This window comes from Nannizzia gypsea, genomic scaffold (genome assembly GCF_000150975.2).
Source record: "Nannizzia gypsea CBS 118893 supercont1.6 genomic scaffold, whole genome shotgun sequence".
NCBI lineage: Eukaryota > Fungi > Ascomycota > Eurotiomycetes > Onygenales > Arthrodermataceae > Nannizzia > Nannizzia gypsea.
In genome coordinates, this window is record NW_003345196.1 from 1,111,126 (window position 1) to 1,125,140 (window position 14,015).

General features: G+C 47.2%; 7 protein-coding genes across 7 annotated transcripts; 2 read left to right on the forward strand and 5 right to left on the reverse strand.

Annotated features, from left to right (window-relative positions):
- Positions 1-499: 499 nt before the first annotated feature.
- On the forward strand, positions 500-1,142 carry MGYG_07017 (hypothetical protein; the record flags this gene model as incomplete). Its single annotated transcript, XM_003170972.1, has 3 exons — positions 500-541; positions 596-760; positions 813-1,142. 3 exons carry the CDS (start codon positions 500-502, stop codon positions 1,140-1,142), a joined length of 537 nt encoding a protein of 178 aa, XP_003171020.1.
- Positions 1,143-2,407: 1,265 nt separating this feature from the next.
- On the reverse strand, positions 2,408-3,808 carry MGYG_07018 (phosphotransferase enzyme family protein; the record flags this gene model as incomplete). The annotated part of the gene is made up of 2 exons (XM_003170973.1): positions 2,408-3,248; positions 3,597-3,808. 2 exons carry the CDS (start codon positions 3,806-3,808, stop codon positions 2,408-2,410), a joined length of 1,053 nt encoding a protein of 350 aa, XP_003171021.1.
- Positions 3,809-4,465: 657 nt separating this feature from the next.
- On the reverse strand, positions 4,466-5,075 carry MGYG_07019 (hypothetical protein; the record flags this gene model as incomplete). Its single annotated transcript, XM_003170974.1, has 2 exons — positions 4,466-5,036; positions 5,071-5,075. The coding sequence occupies 2 exons, from the start codon at positions 5,073-5,075 to the stop codon at positions 4,466-4,468; spliced, it is 576 nt and encodes a 191-aa protein (XP_003171022.1).
- A 2,705-nt stretch (positions 5,076-7,780) lies between these two features.
- On the reverse strand, positions 7,781-8,533 carry MGYG_07020 (hypothetical protein; the record flags this gene model as incomplete). The annotated part of the gene is made up of 1 exon (XM_003170975.1): positions 7,781-8,533. The coding sequence occupies one exon, from the start codon at positions 8,531-8,533 to the stop codon at positions 7,781-7,783; it is 753 nt and encodes a 250-aa protein (XP_003171023.1).
- A 1,010-nt stretch (positions 8,534-9,543) lies between these two features.
- Positions 9,544-10,105, reverse strand: MGYG_07021 (hypothetical protein; the record flags this gene model as incomplete). The annotated part of the gene is made up of 2 exons (XM_003170976.1): positions 9,544-9,877; positions 9,954-10,105. The coding sequence occupies 2 exons, from the start codon at positions 10,103-10,105 to the stop codon at positions 9,544-9,546; spliced, it is 486 nt and encodes a 161-aa protein (XP_003171024.1).
- A 403-nt stretch (positions 10,106-10,508) lies between these two features.
- MGYG_07022 (3-beta-hydroxysteroid-Delta(8),Delta(7)-isomerase) lies at positions 10,509-11,376 on the reverse strand (the record flags this gene model as incomplete). Its single annotated transcript, XM_003170977.1, has 4 exons — positions 10,509-10,591; positions 10,647-10,881; positions 10,949-11,112; positions 11,178-11,376. 4 exons carry the CDS (start codon positions 11,374-11,376, stop codon positions 10,509-10,511), a joined length of 681 nt encoding a protein of 226 aa, XP_003171025.1.
- Positions 11,377-11,665: 289 nt separating this feature from the next.
- Positions 11,666-13,830, forward strand: MGYG_07023 (hypothetical protein; the record flags this gene model as incomplete). Its single annotated transcript, XM_003170978.1, has 6 exons — positions 11,666-11,772; positions 11,830-11,864; positions 11,923-11,992; positions 12,055-12,222; positions 12,306-12,652; positions 12,722-13,830. 6 exons carry the CDS (start codon positions 11,666-11,668, stop codon positions 13,828-13,830), a joined length of 1,836 nt encoding a protein of 611 aa, XP_003171026.1.
- Between the last annotated feature and the right edge of the window lie 185 nt (positions 13,831-14,015).

Genomic DNA, 14,015 nt, shown 5'->3' on the forward strand with positions numbered 1-14,015 from the left:
GTTTTCTCTAGATACGCTAACTAGACTGTTTTGAGGATCTGGGTGCTTTATAGCGCCCTTGATACAACCAGGCATATAGTCCCCACTTACATAGCAATCTTAATTAGACTACTTTAAAATATAGCCCTCCCACTTAGTAAAGTCCATCAGAAATATAAGCCAAACAAAATGGGTGGCGCGACTGACCCATAGTAGATAGGTTGGAGATTGTATCAAGAATCCGTATCGCCAATAAAAAGGCAGAGATATACCTAGTTATTAGATGTTGATGCGTTAGAAGTAGATAAAGACAAGCTTGTAATTAAACAGTCTTATCGGTCTTATCAGTCATGTGGACTACCTAAGTTACCGCCGCGTGCTTTATATCGGCCCCGCCATGACGTAGCGGGGTAAGCCTAGAAATTTACTCTAAAGATTTTCTCCAACGCCATAATCCAGATATAAAGGGTCCCGGCTGTCTTGTATATCAATATTCAAGGCATAGCGCACTAGTTAGAATATGGCAGATCAATCAGAAAGCGCGTTCAACGCTAGTTGCGAGGTATAGAAACACCGCTAAAATAACTAAAATTTTGGACGCTCACCCTTTTTATAGGCAAACCAGATGAAAATTGAAGACTTGTCGGACGAATTAAAGGGCCTTGTCATTGCTCAACAAAACTGGCTTGCTTCTACAACTCATTTTGTAAAGCAGGGTGATGTCTATATAAACATCGACCAAGCATTCAAAGAGGAATTCAAGGACTTGATTGAAAAATTGGTATGCTTATCGACTCACTCGTTGTATGGCTTTATCTAACCCAGGAAAATAGAACCACCCAAAATCTACCCAAGTAACTTTATTCCGTACTAAAGACAGTAATAAGCCGACTCGTGTCCATGATAGCCGCCTTAAACGCATACTATATATGTATCCACTTCGTATATTGCATGGTCCTGCGAAGGTACACTCTGATTACCCTGGAATGCAGGGCTCAATATCTAAAGATATTCGTGTTGGAACATGTATCATTTTCCATGACCGGGTTTTTGTTGATGGCGTATTGGAGTTCCTTATCATCGGTGTACCACGGCAGGATTCTAGAGAGATAGAGCATACGAAGAAAGGAGAAAAGGTAGAAGAAAAGCCTCATGTACTATAAAATACTATGTAATCATATATCAGGATTGTCGAATAAGTGGCAAGATTCGAAGTTAAGTCGTTAAATGGCTGGCAATTTCCGAGGTTCTAGGCGATTGATTAAAGGCCGATTTATCTAACGCCAAGGGATTTATTCCAAAGCTCCGGTTTGAATCTGATAATGCGCCTAGAGGCGGTTGTGCTATTTTCAGCGAGGGAGTATGATTTGCCCCGGGAAATCGCCGAGCATCACCTGCCAGCTGTGGTGGCAAGGATTCTGAAAGCCATTGCTGCCTGGATTCGGTCGCCCCTCCAGTGTGCGAGTATGGTGAATCCTGAGCCATACCCGAAGAGTTTCCGGTGCTCGTGGATTCTGCCTCCTCAGAAAGGGGTGTGGGAATGGCATTATTGCCTACACAAGTCAGCTCGATCACTAAATACCAGCCCGTGAGCCACTTACCTCCCCCCCTCTTCGGTCAGTTTCCTTCGCTGCGAATCTCGGCAATGGCTACTATTGTCCGCTTGGTGCGGCCGCTTGTTTGTCTCTTCCACAAGGGCCTGCTCTGCAACTTTAGCAAGTATATTCAGGTTTCCAATGGTGGTGCCCGTCTCCTGTTATTTGACCACTTAGATCTGAATAGGGGAGAAGTCACAAGTCTTTCCCATTATCGAGCGACTCTATTAAACTTGTGGGGCAAAGGAACGAGCCGAAGATGTGGTGGGGAATACCCTTATTTTTGGAAGCTAATTTGAACTTTTTCCTAATTTTGATCGACGATTGGTTGAAAGGCCCCACCAGCCTTCTCCACTCAAAATCCGGGGCGCCCCGCCAGACCAAGAACAAGGGCAACAGACCAAAATTGGCGATTCTTCTTTACCATATGTGATGTGGCCAAGGGCAAGGCAGATGCTCTGTGGCATGACAATTTTGTATAGCACAATATTTCGAGAGATTCTTCGGAGCCTATCCCTTCTCCCTGCTACATTTAGGAACTCGAGGTGGGCGCTAAAGGCAGATTTTAGTGAGCAACTCTCTGAATGAAGCGAAATATTTTTTCATGGGTCGCTATCCCGAGTCGAAAGATCTATGTAGTTCAAGCCTTTCTGTTTTAACAAAATAATACACTTCATAGGAATATTCCTCTATGATTCATCAGGCCTCGAAATCAGATAATACAAATATCTGCCTTGTCCTGGGGCTCGCAAGTGAAACAAATAGCACATGGAGGAAAAATTGATAGAAGAGATATCCCCTCCCACTTATATCAACTGAACTATTTGGATCAGTTACTCATCTTCATTATAGTCATCAAAGGGCCAATGCTGCTCGGTCATCCGCCTGAGCCAGGGGTCATCGTCCACCGCGGCAAGCCCCTCTGCCTTAATCAACCGTGCTCTCTCTTTCGATTGTTCAAATAATTCATTTGATGTCCATCCATCAGACCCAACACCAAGGAACCCATTGATCTGTTCCAGTTCACTATCCACATCTCGCAGTAAATCACCCAGTGCTGCCCTCTTCTGCGCATCCTGCTCGCTAATTTCAACAGGACATGCAGGAAGGCTTCCATCTGAACGGACAGCGGCAATCTTTGACCAAACCTGTGATACCTGCGCGATATCTACTTGCAATGGGGTATTGAGGCCTTCCCATGGATTGCCTGCATTGTCAAATAATCGATGTCTTATGAGACCAAATTTCTTTTCAAGGGCCTCTGAGTGAGACTTATTCAGTTTCTGCGTGAACCTCAGATAGAAAAAGTGCACATGACGGCGGCGGAACTGCTCGCATGCTATAGCATGCTCATCTGCATTCATGGTATTAATGCCTTTGGGGAGTTGCGGTGGAATGAGGTGAGTGAACTGCTCATCTCCGTAACTCTGAAATGATTGTGGTATACTAGCAGCAAGAAACATTGGAAGAACCAAAGAGTGCTGCCAGTCGATAAGACCTGTGATCTTAAAATCTTCAGAGATAAAGATGTTGTTGGGCTGAATATCAGGATGGCGGAGAATAGGAAGATTGAGCTTCGGGATTTTAGGGGTAAGGTATGGAGCAAGCTGGAGATATTCAAATTGTGAATTGGAATGCTCCTCCGGGTCTTGTTTTTTGTAACCTAATGTTTCCCTGTAGGCACGTTGAAAGGGAAAACGAGGCTTTCCATGTGTCCGAATCCAGGCTAATTATTTTACAGTTGGAGCTTGAAGGACATGCCGCGGATCATTATCTATAATTGTGAGAATCAGCAAACAATTTTTTCCCCCATGGGCTTCTTTTCCTACTCACGGGGACCGCGGTCTATGTCAAGACTTGCGCGCTCATTAAACCATCATCTAAGATTTGCGTAGGGACCAGTACACAGACCTTCTGAGTCCGATAAGGGTATTGTAGGGGTGCTAGGAGGCAGGTCGTGAGCGAAGATATACTGCCACTAGCAAGTAGGCTGTTGGCAGAGAGTTTGGCTTCCAGTGTTACATTTCGTGTAGGTCTTTGAGCGTATCTTTTTCGGGCAGGCTGAACCAGGCATTGCCGATAGGTCTTCCGGGGAGCTTTTCCATCAAAATGTACTCGACGCCGACAGGGTTATCGTGCGCTGAATATCCTAGGACACGAGGGGTGGGAATGCCACGAGCACGAACAAAGGCCAATGTTGCGACCTCGCTAGCTACTGTAAGGCGTCGGGGCATCGTTGACGAATATGGAAGTCAGGCAAGCGCAGATGAGCCATCTTTCATTGAGATATCAAAGATACGATTGAAACCCCCTTCAGCAGGTTTTAGGATGCTTTTATCTCTGAAACTGGCCTACTGACAGCAGTTGCGGCGGCTTTCTTCAATTCATCAACATTGAACTCTAAGTGGCGTTCGGCAAGGCGACGAGATTCATTGTATCTGCATGGTCTGCGTCAATACAGTAAATTTTTAAACAAGGGTCTCCAGCAGTACACCTAAACGTACATCCATCTCCCTGAAGTGTACTCGAACAGATCGTCCCCATTTCTGATGCCTTCTTCAGCCGCGAGTTGCGATGGGCTTGTTCGCCGGCGCACCCCAGTGAAAACGGGCGGTGAAAATTCCTGCTCACAAATCTAAGCCAGCGCTTGTGCAGCAATGGCCCATGAGTAGTCATGGCTTTATTAACTAGTTAATGTGGCTATCCGACATGATGTCTTGGTGGTTACCCTTGAATTGAGGTTTTATGTGATGGATGTTAGGTCCCGCATTAACTAGTGGCGTTTTGAGGGTCCGAAGCCTGACCTTCGTTTTCTCCAAGGCCGACGTCCCCATGCCCCTGTGATTCCTCCGATTGCTCTAAACCCCCGGGTTTCTGAGAAACGTCAAAGGTCACGTCGGGTCCCAGACTTCGTTCACCTTGGAGATCAGGTGCTCGAAGGTAACATGGCCAAGGTCAATAGCACATTCCGCGGATGGAACGATTAACTCGCCAATAATTCGAATAACCACCCCCATTTCGCTTTGCTTCCTTACTCTCTCACAAGCAGACTCAAAAGCTGCCTGGTCAAATACGGTATCCCTAGGGACGATATGCTCCACCTCAAGTAATCGCCGGCAAAGTTCCTTACTATCATTTGAAATCCCATCTTTGTGTTTTCCCATGAAGCTTCCTTTAGACTGCAGGTATATCTCAAAATTCTCGTCGTTGTACCCGTTTTTGCTTTTGTTTGAGCCGGACTCGCTTTGTGTATAGAAACCGGTGCTAGACTTCGCTCGACGCAGCGACTTCGGCCTTGAAAACAAGTATTCCATCGGATTTGTTGGTTCTTTGAATAGCTGGTAGTTATGAGCAACCCAATACTCAACGTATGGGTCCCTTTCAGTCCCGCGCCGTTTTAGAAGGGGTACCGGATCGTCAGATAAGCGTTCGTGCCGAAGAGCTCTCTTTCTCCCGATTGAACTATCTCGCGATGAAGCCTAACAGCCGCGCTTACCTCATGCCGCCCTTAGCGGGGAGGGGTTTATTTAAGATAGGAAAGAGCATGAAGGGTCGTCACGCTTTCCCTTTTGGGAACATAACATGGCGTCCTCTTCTTCTTTTTCTTCTTCTTTTCTTCTCTTCTTCTTCCTCTTCTTCTTTTTTTTTCCCCCTCTTCTTTCTTCAGGCAAGAAGAAGACCTCTAAGACCACCACTGCGATTACTGCTACCCCTGCTGCTACCCCTGCTGCTACTCCACGAAGATGATGGCCTCAATTGATACTCTAAATACCACCGATGCCGGCAACGGCACCTCCCCGGGGTCTCCCCCGATCGTCCAGGCCACCCCGGGGAGGCGGTGTTGGTGTAGGTAACTCTTCGTCTTCTCAGTTGGATAGTTATTTCTCGACTTATATTGACTCCTATTAGCGTCGTTAAGGCTGCAATTAACTAGTACTGGTATACCTTTTCTACCCTGAGCGGGGATAATACTCGTATTATCCCTAGGATTTGGCCATTTCCGCCAAATATTGGTAGAGTAAGTGCTCTATTATTATCATCTCTAAAGGCATGTTACTTATTCAGTTACTACCTACTAGCCGCTGGTCGCGTCGCGTCCTCCCGCTGTCGCTTCTCCCGAGTCCCTACCTGTTGCTCGGGCTCTTCCGCCTCAACCATGCCGGGCCATCTACTACATTGGCAGCCATCACGCCCTCTCCCCTCTCGGCCTGCATCCCAGACACGGGGCACACCAAGAAAGTAGCAGTAGGTAAGATATATCCCTTCAAAGAGTTGAACTAAATATCAAATCTAAGAGGTAGATATACTAACAACACTGACCTTTAGATTTTTTTTTAAAAAAAAAAAGCATTTTACTTTCTTATTATTTATTGTATTGTGTTTGATTTTATTTTTTTACCTCTGGTGATTTACTAGTTAGTTTACTAGTTACATAATAATCTTACTAATGATTTTCTGATTTACTTTCCTCTCCACTCTTATAGCTTACTGCTGACCTACCAAGATCTAATCTAAACCCTTTTATAGATCCTATATGAAGGGAATAAGTTAGGCTTTATGGAGAGTAGGGGTCAGAGGAATTGAGTACTCTATATTCCTTTAACTAATACCTCGCCAGGAATAGGCAGCAAGGAAATGAAGATAGAACCTATCTAGAGAGCTAAGGAGGAAATACTTATAACTTTATAAGCTTCTGGAACCTCGCACAGCTACCAGCAAGTAGTTGCAATAGTGGCGGGTCAATGGAAGCTGCAACATATCAAAGTAGATAAACTTCGGCGATATACGATAGAATCCAGGAGGAGAGCCCCAAGAATCGACGCAGCCGTCGTCGTCATCGTCATCCTCCGCATCCACAGCATCTTCGTCCTCGTCTTGCTATAAGAGCCTACCCGAGTAGTGAGGAAAGGTTCAAATATCAGTTGGCATAATCCTATATGGAAGCTTCTAGTCCAACACTTACGTATCCCAAAGTTGGCCAAGATGGCCAAATGTAAATGAGGCAGTGACAATGACCATAATTATGGCTATAAACCGGAGCTTTGTCTAGTCTGGTGGCAGCGGCGCCGACGACGATCGGCCCAGTACCTAGCAAGCGTATGTGTGTCGGTTGGTATGTCCTTGAGATGTCTTCAGATAGGAGCCGGTAGTCAAACACTCACGTTCTGCAGATCTTGCCTGGGTGCCCGCACGTAAACATCGCCACAATAAGGACTATGTAGAGAACCGCCGTGGCGTAATGGGATGGGCCCATATGTATGTAATGGCCCGAGTAATCAAAGCAAGGATCCGGTCCTTAGCGGTAAGGACGGCGTAGATGGCAGTAACGGCAGCGATAACAGCGACCGTGATGGCCGCGTCTCTTAAAAAGGCCACCAGCAAAAGAATCAGTATCCCCTTTACCGTCATTGTCATACATAGTCTTTAACGAGTCGAGCTTCCTAACGGCGTGATGGTGCGGGTTTGATAGACGGTGAAGGATGAAGATAGAGAGAGACCATGAGGTTAAGTTTTTACTAGCGAAGAAGAAGAGGAAGAGGAAAGGAAGGCGCGATGAGTCCTCATGCTCTTTCCTCTTTTGGACAATTGTCAGATATTCCGTATTAGTCATCTTTAACTATAACTCTGACTCAGATACGCGACAGTTGCTGCCACCAAAGGATGAAACAAGGACCGAGCTTGACCGTTGGGTGACTACCTTGTAAAGCTCATCAACAAGGATACCCCGGAAAAGGATAACGAGACACTTGGGCTTCTGGAGTACTATATCTAAGACGCTAGTTATGGCTTGGGATGTCCCTGGCTAACGCTGCAGGAGAGTGATTCTAAGGCCTCTACGGAGTATTAGTTACGCGGATGTGGAGCATGCCAAGTGGCGCTGCTTCGTCACCCAGCGTCGTTTATGTAGCTGCCAATGATTGCTTTGTTTCTCTCTACTCAGTAGATTTGATAGGCCTCACTGCCCTTGGCCGCCGTGCGATTCTTAAGCCTAAGCTCATTTCATCAGGACAGAAAAGGAAAAGAAAGGGAAAGAAGGATGGAGTCTCTATCCTGCACTATCTCAGGATAGGGTCAAGTTTTTGGCTTTAGGAGGTAAGCCTTAGTCAAAGGGATCACATTGAGGGGCTAACTAGAGGAATATATGTATATATAAGGAAGCTTAGGGGTGGTGAAGAGAAGCTATAGCATTTTCCTCCGCTCAGAGCTCAGAGCACTGCAGAGGCATAGGGCTTTTCTTCAATAGTAAACGTCACGTTACTGATATCCGCAGATCCAGCAAATCTCATAGCGCCTTTCTTGTTGAGATACACGAATCCTCGATTCCGAACGCAGCATCCACATATGGGTGTGCAGTGCGCGTAGAAGATTGTCTTGTCATGGTATAGCCCTCGAGCCCGCAGACAGCATTGGCATGCTCTCGCACAGCACCCGCCTCTTACCTTGCATGTCTCTACTAGGTGGGGCTGAGACAGGTGCTTGGCCGGGTTGGTAGCGAGAGCTTTGGTTATCCTTTCCTGTTGACGTTCATATTGCCGTATCAGGGGCCCCTCTGGCTTCTTGAGATGTAAATCATACAGCATGTTGCTAACTGTCCAAGCCCTGCTCTGTACTATATCCTGTAGTTTACGTTTCCAATCCGCAGGTCCTATATCGTATGGCTTGCCCATTTGGTCCAGTTTCCGCTGGATAGCATGCTCGATAATCGACTCCGTGATAAGTAGATAATACTGCATCCAGTAAATGCGAGAAGTTCTATTCCTGTTTTGATTTCCAATCCATTCCATTTGCTGGTCGTACTTAGGTGGACCTTGGATCCATCCCTTTAATGTTCGAATTCGATCAGATATGCGGTCTATCCCTAGATGGTCGAAAATTTGCTCCAATTTCGGGACGATGCCGAATACTCTAAGAGTGATCCAAAAGGCAAGGAGTATTGATGCTATAGCTTCTGAGGCCATACTGGATATCAAAGGATATAGAAATGACATAATATTGGATAAAATAATATGAGTAATGGTGTTAGATACTGAACTAGGATGTTGGGTTGAGATGGCAAGCAGCATCTCAACCTTTATACACCTAGGGTATATATAATACTGAGTCCTCACTGAATGACGCAGAAGAGATGACGTCGTTTTAAGGCGAGGTTGTAAATGAGGCAAAGGTCTTATTACTAAGCATTAGCATGAGTAACTAGTTAACTAACTAGTTATATTGAGAACACGTGGATGAAATGCCGACTTATCTCACGCGACCATGGGTAAAATGAATCAGAGTGTATGACTAACTAGTTAGTTAACGTCTTGGCTTTCCTTTATAAAATAATACCTCCATCTTACTTGAAGCCTTTAACCATAACACGCCATCCCATTCTTCTTGATGAGGCCTCTAACGTGAGCCATGGTTATAGAGACTGCCATAGAGACAGCTACAGTTATGGTTACGGCCGCAGCTTTAGCCACGTCCACCGTCAACCGCCTGTTGCTGGCCTCCTTGCTGGCCCCTGTCTGGGCCAGAGCTGCAGCATGGGAGGTTGAGGCGGCCCCTAACCCTCTGATGAAACGCTGGGGAATACCTAGGAGGACAAAATGACTTTGCATGATATCAAATGGTCTTCCCGACTATTCCTTCGATCAAGAGTATACTCCGAAAAGAAGACCGCATCTTCTAGATGCTGATATTCTCTGTTTAAGATTATCACAGCTTAAGTGAGATGTTTTTTCCGTACGAAGTACAACAATATTAAGTAATATCTGGTTACTGTCCCTTTGTAATCCCTATATACCACGAATATAAATGCAGGGTTCGGCCAGTCCATCTACACTTTTTTATCTCTAGAGATAATTTCTACCTAGGTTTATTATACCTAATTAAAAAACAGGCTTTAGTAAAGGAATCAAGATGGTACTATATCTCCACATAACTGTACGCGGACGTGCAAGCCCTGCCCAAGGAACGAACACTGTCTTTAGCGGCGGTATAGAGACAAGTATTGATCGTATCGTAGTAAGTATTGATCATATCGTAGTAAGTATTGATTGTATTGTTGTAGGTATTGGACAGTGCTGATAGTAGTAGTAGTGGAGGTAGTAGTGTTGGCGGTAACAGTAGGAGCAACAGTATTGATATAAGCAGCAGTAGCGAGAGCAGTGACGTTTGTGGTGGTTGTGGGTGCCCGCGCAGTAGCAGCTGCAGGGATAGTTGCATTTTGTGATGATGCCGATGCCGATTCTGATGCTGATGCTGATGCGGCTTGTGGTGCTGGACGAGGACATGAATGAGCAGGAAGCTGCGGCCGGTAGCTAACAAAGTGTTAGTTAATGCGAGCTAATATCGAGATAACCATCTATAAGACAGAAGTTTGTAGTTGATACTTACGTCGCCCATAGTTGGCCAAGATGGCCGGATTTGAACAAGGCAAAAAGAATAAGTACAATTACGGCTATAACAAGGTCTTCATTCAACGCCTGGATATCCCGGGCACACGCTGGAGACTCGACAGCGATGGCGGTCGCTAGGAAAGCGGTCATCTTTTGCCTTCTCTCCTGCTATTTTATTGTATAGTAATGGTCGTGGTAGTGATGCTGCTGATGTTGTTGGAAGAGAAGAGGAGAAGAAAAAGACGTTGAAGTTGAAGTTGAAGTTGACGTTGAACCCGAAGACGTCATCTTGCCATCGTGAAAATGGATGCGATGGCCCCATCGCCTTTGCCTCCTGCTCACACATAAAGGCAATAGAAAAGAGAGATAAGGGTTAAGGGTTGATGATGTTCGTTCTATGCAGCTATGGTACATGGTCTATCGAGAATGTAGTGTCCGGTCTAATTACAATGGTATATCTATCGATGGAAGAAGCTGAAGATGTCCGATGAACATGGTGCTCGTAAGACGGTCGTGTATTCTATTAAGAAGAGGCGGCCCGAAGACGGAGAGTTCACTGGGACTTGCGGTTCATGGTAGCGGTCTTCATGTACTGGATCGACTTGGTGATGGTGCCTATGCTTTGGCACATGTAGTCTGTCACTGGTCAGTATTATATGCAAGGGAAACATTGGAGATGTCCACAACTTACAGGCAGGTACGACGATCCAGATAGCGTTCATGGTGAAATAGTAGAACCAAAAGTAGTACCCCTCAGGCCGACAGTAGCTAATCTGGTGGAAATAGTGGTCGAACATGCTGGTGGCATAGTAGAGGATATCTCCGTAGATCTGGCCCAGAGAGACAATCACCTGGAAGGAATGGCGCAGAGGATGGTCAACGGTGATGAGATATGCGAGCAGGAAACACAATGGGCCCCAGCAGACCTGTTTCTTCGTCAGCTTGACACTCTTGTTATACGGGTTATACGGGTAATAGGGTCTCGAGTCTCACAGCAGTGATGGTCTCCATGCACAGCACAAACGGGTCCGAGGTGAGGTACCGCGAGTCCGAGAGAGAGTATTCCTTCCATAGTTGGCCGAAGAAGTCCTGCGCCGGCGCCATTCGAGTGTGGTTATACACAAAGTAGCCCTCGAAGAAGAAATGGATGCTGCCGCCTGGTCGACCGTTAGTTTTGCAATAAATCTCCTGCGCAAACGCCGGCACAGGGGCAATTACTCACTCAGGACAAACCACAGGATGGCCACCTTGTCGCCCATCCTTAGGCTGGGACGAGCAACCGAGACCACCGCCAGCGTCAGCAGCAGCAGAGCTCCCCATCCTCCGAGAAAGGCGCATACCAGCGTCGGGACGTCCCAGTCGTTGGCCAGGTATCCGACCACTTTCGCGTTCAGCGGGTAGTATGGGTGTGCAGGCTCCATGGCAGCTCTCTCGTCTCTCGTCTTCTGGTCTCTCGGTCGTCCTCTGCCCGGTGTAGGTGAATTGGCGTCGTGGTGTGGTTGAGATTTCGAAAGCATCGAGAACGAGAGAAAAGGAGGAAAATCTGACAAGGTTCAGCGTCGCGCTGCCGGTGGTGATAGTCACAGCCACAACTACGACTACGACCGCCAACTCCACATACGGAGTACACAACGTACAGACAGACAGCACGACGGGACAGACGTCGTCGTCGAGGCTTTGAGCGACGAGTGACTCTGGCGGCGCGGAGCCATGCCTTCAGACAGCAGACCGGCGAGGATGGACCTGGCCTTCGACTCGCCCGGCGCTCCCCCAGGCATCGCGGCTTTGTTCCTGATCCGCTTCGACATCAGAGCCGGGTAAGCCCTCCGCTGCTTCTACTGCTTCTCCAGCTAATATCAAGGGTATAACGGTAGATACACGATTGCCTGGAAGAAGACGGCTCCAGAGAGTATGTTTGACCCCCTTGCCCTTTGCCGGTGTGTTGACGGCTGACGGACGGGCTGCAGTCGTACTCGACAATGCGGTGGAATTCAAGTCTCTACCCTCTGGCGCGCACAACGTCAAGGAGGACCTAGTGTATGTGTTTGACCACTCCTGGGGGGAGGATATGCTGCTAGTCGAGTGCTTATACCGGTTAGATACTTTGTCCACGATCAATACATCGGACTCAGCGCTTTTATCAACCAGCCCGCGGGGGAGGCAGAGCGTAATGCGATTATGCTCTCCGTAGGGATACTTGCGCCCCTGAGCCATGGTAGGCTCGGAAGAAGCTGGAAGCACGCTGCAGGACTCAAGGACCTTGCCATGTATGCCTCTCTCATTGCTGCTCTTTTTTTTTTTCTTTTGTTTATTGTGATTTGATGGACACTCCTGGTTGACTTCGCGATAGACAGCTAGCAACCGACCCAGACGACACCCAGCCATTGTCCGAATATTGGGACACACACCAATTGAGAGACAGTGAGGGAAGCTCACCACCAGAGTCGCCTTTGGAATCCATGTCTCATACCAAACCGGCCTCTGCTGTGCCGCCTGCGAAACGTCGACAGCGAGCTCTGAGTGATGCAACCGCACTCATATCAAGCCGTACACTACCGTCATACCATCCTGCGTTGACTCTGCCGGACTTCCTAGACACCTTTGGACCCTTGATATTCCCTCTATATCGGGCAGCTCTCTTGCGGAAACGAATAGTCTTCCTTGGTGATGCTCCGGTCGAGTCGTCTTGTAATTTTAGTATGTCCCTCTCGCCGCCCCTTTAACGATACAAAAACCAGGATTGACAAGGGAACTGACTTCAACCAGTATATAACATATCCCTATTATCATCTCTACCCCAGAACTTGCTATCTCTCCTCTCTTCTACCAAAGATATACCCAGCCTCCGACCTCGGCCGTTATTCAATGTCGGCATACACGACATGGCACAGCTGTCTGCCCTGTCTAACACTGCTGACCCATGCTGGATAGCATGTTCCAGTGATCGCGTGCTCGGACTACGGCCAGAGCTCTATGACATCCTCGTTACCCTTCCACCAAACTATTCCAGGCAAGCACCCGAAAGAATATACCCCAAAATGTCCCTTTCCCCTCCAACTGCTGCAGGCCAGCACAAGGACCCAAAAGCAAAGTCCACCCCCATAAAAGCTACACAACGAGATACCCGTCGTTTCATAACGCTACGAGATGGCCTCAGAGAGTTTTCGCGGCTAGGCGAGATATCCGGGCCTGAGAGAGAAGACTCAGATAACCTGTCCACTTTCTCGTCAAACTCCCTAGTTGAACCGATTTCCTGGCCATTACTAGCATATACCTCATTCATATGGTGGGCATCTGCCGGAGAAAAGGGCGCAGGGCCATCAGACGAAGAAGCAGAGCAAGACGCAGAACTGCTCCAGCTATCCAGTGACGACACGGAAGCGGCAGTAGACGACCATTCAAACCAGACTTCACTCCGCCGTCGGGAATCAATGGTCGTACCGGATGCAAACAACACGTCCCAGGAGATAGCCATCATAACGTATTTCCGTCGGCTAACAACCCACATATTCACCATCTTATTCGACATTATTACTCGCGAGACAGAAGAAGACATAGACGAGTCGGCTGGTTGTAGCAATAGGAGCGAAGTGTCCTCGCTTCGCCGCTACCGAGATAATGAAGGCGAAGAGCGGGACGATGACGAGCACAACTCATCGACTCTTGTAGGCGAGCACGATGATCAGCCCCTGTTGCGTACGCCGGAAGAGGACGACGTGATCATGATCACTTCTTCGGATATAACTAACATGGGACTTGATGCCTGGAGTCATGCCGATAAAGTCTTTGTTGTCGAGCTGGTGAATGTCTGGTGGGGACGAAAGGCGCAGGTTGAGGGATCCCATATTCAGTGTTGCGGTGTAAGAATCATATAACTAGGCTGGCCATCCTGTATACTTTGGTATATTTATTGCAGACCAATACATATCAATTATTACGCTCAGAGTGTAACTCTTAATTTATAGGAGAGGTTTAAGGAGAGAAAAAGGGATTGTTCTTAAGGGAAGATAGAGAAAAGGTAATATTCATAAAAGGCGTCACTTAAAAGAGCTATGTAAAA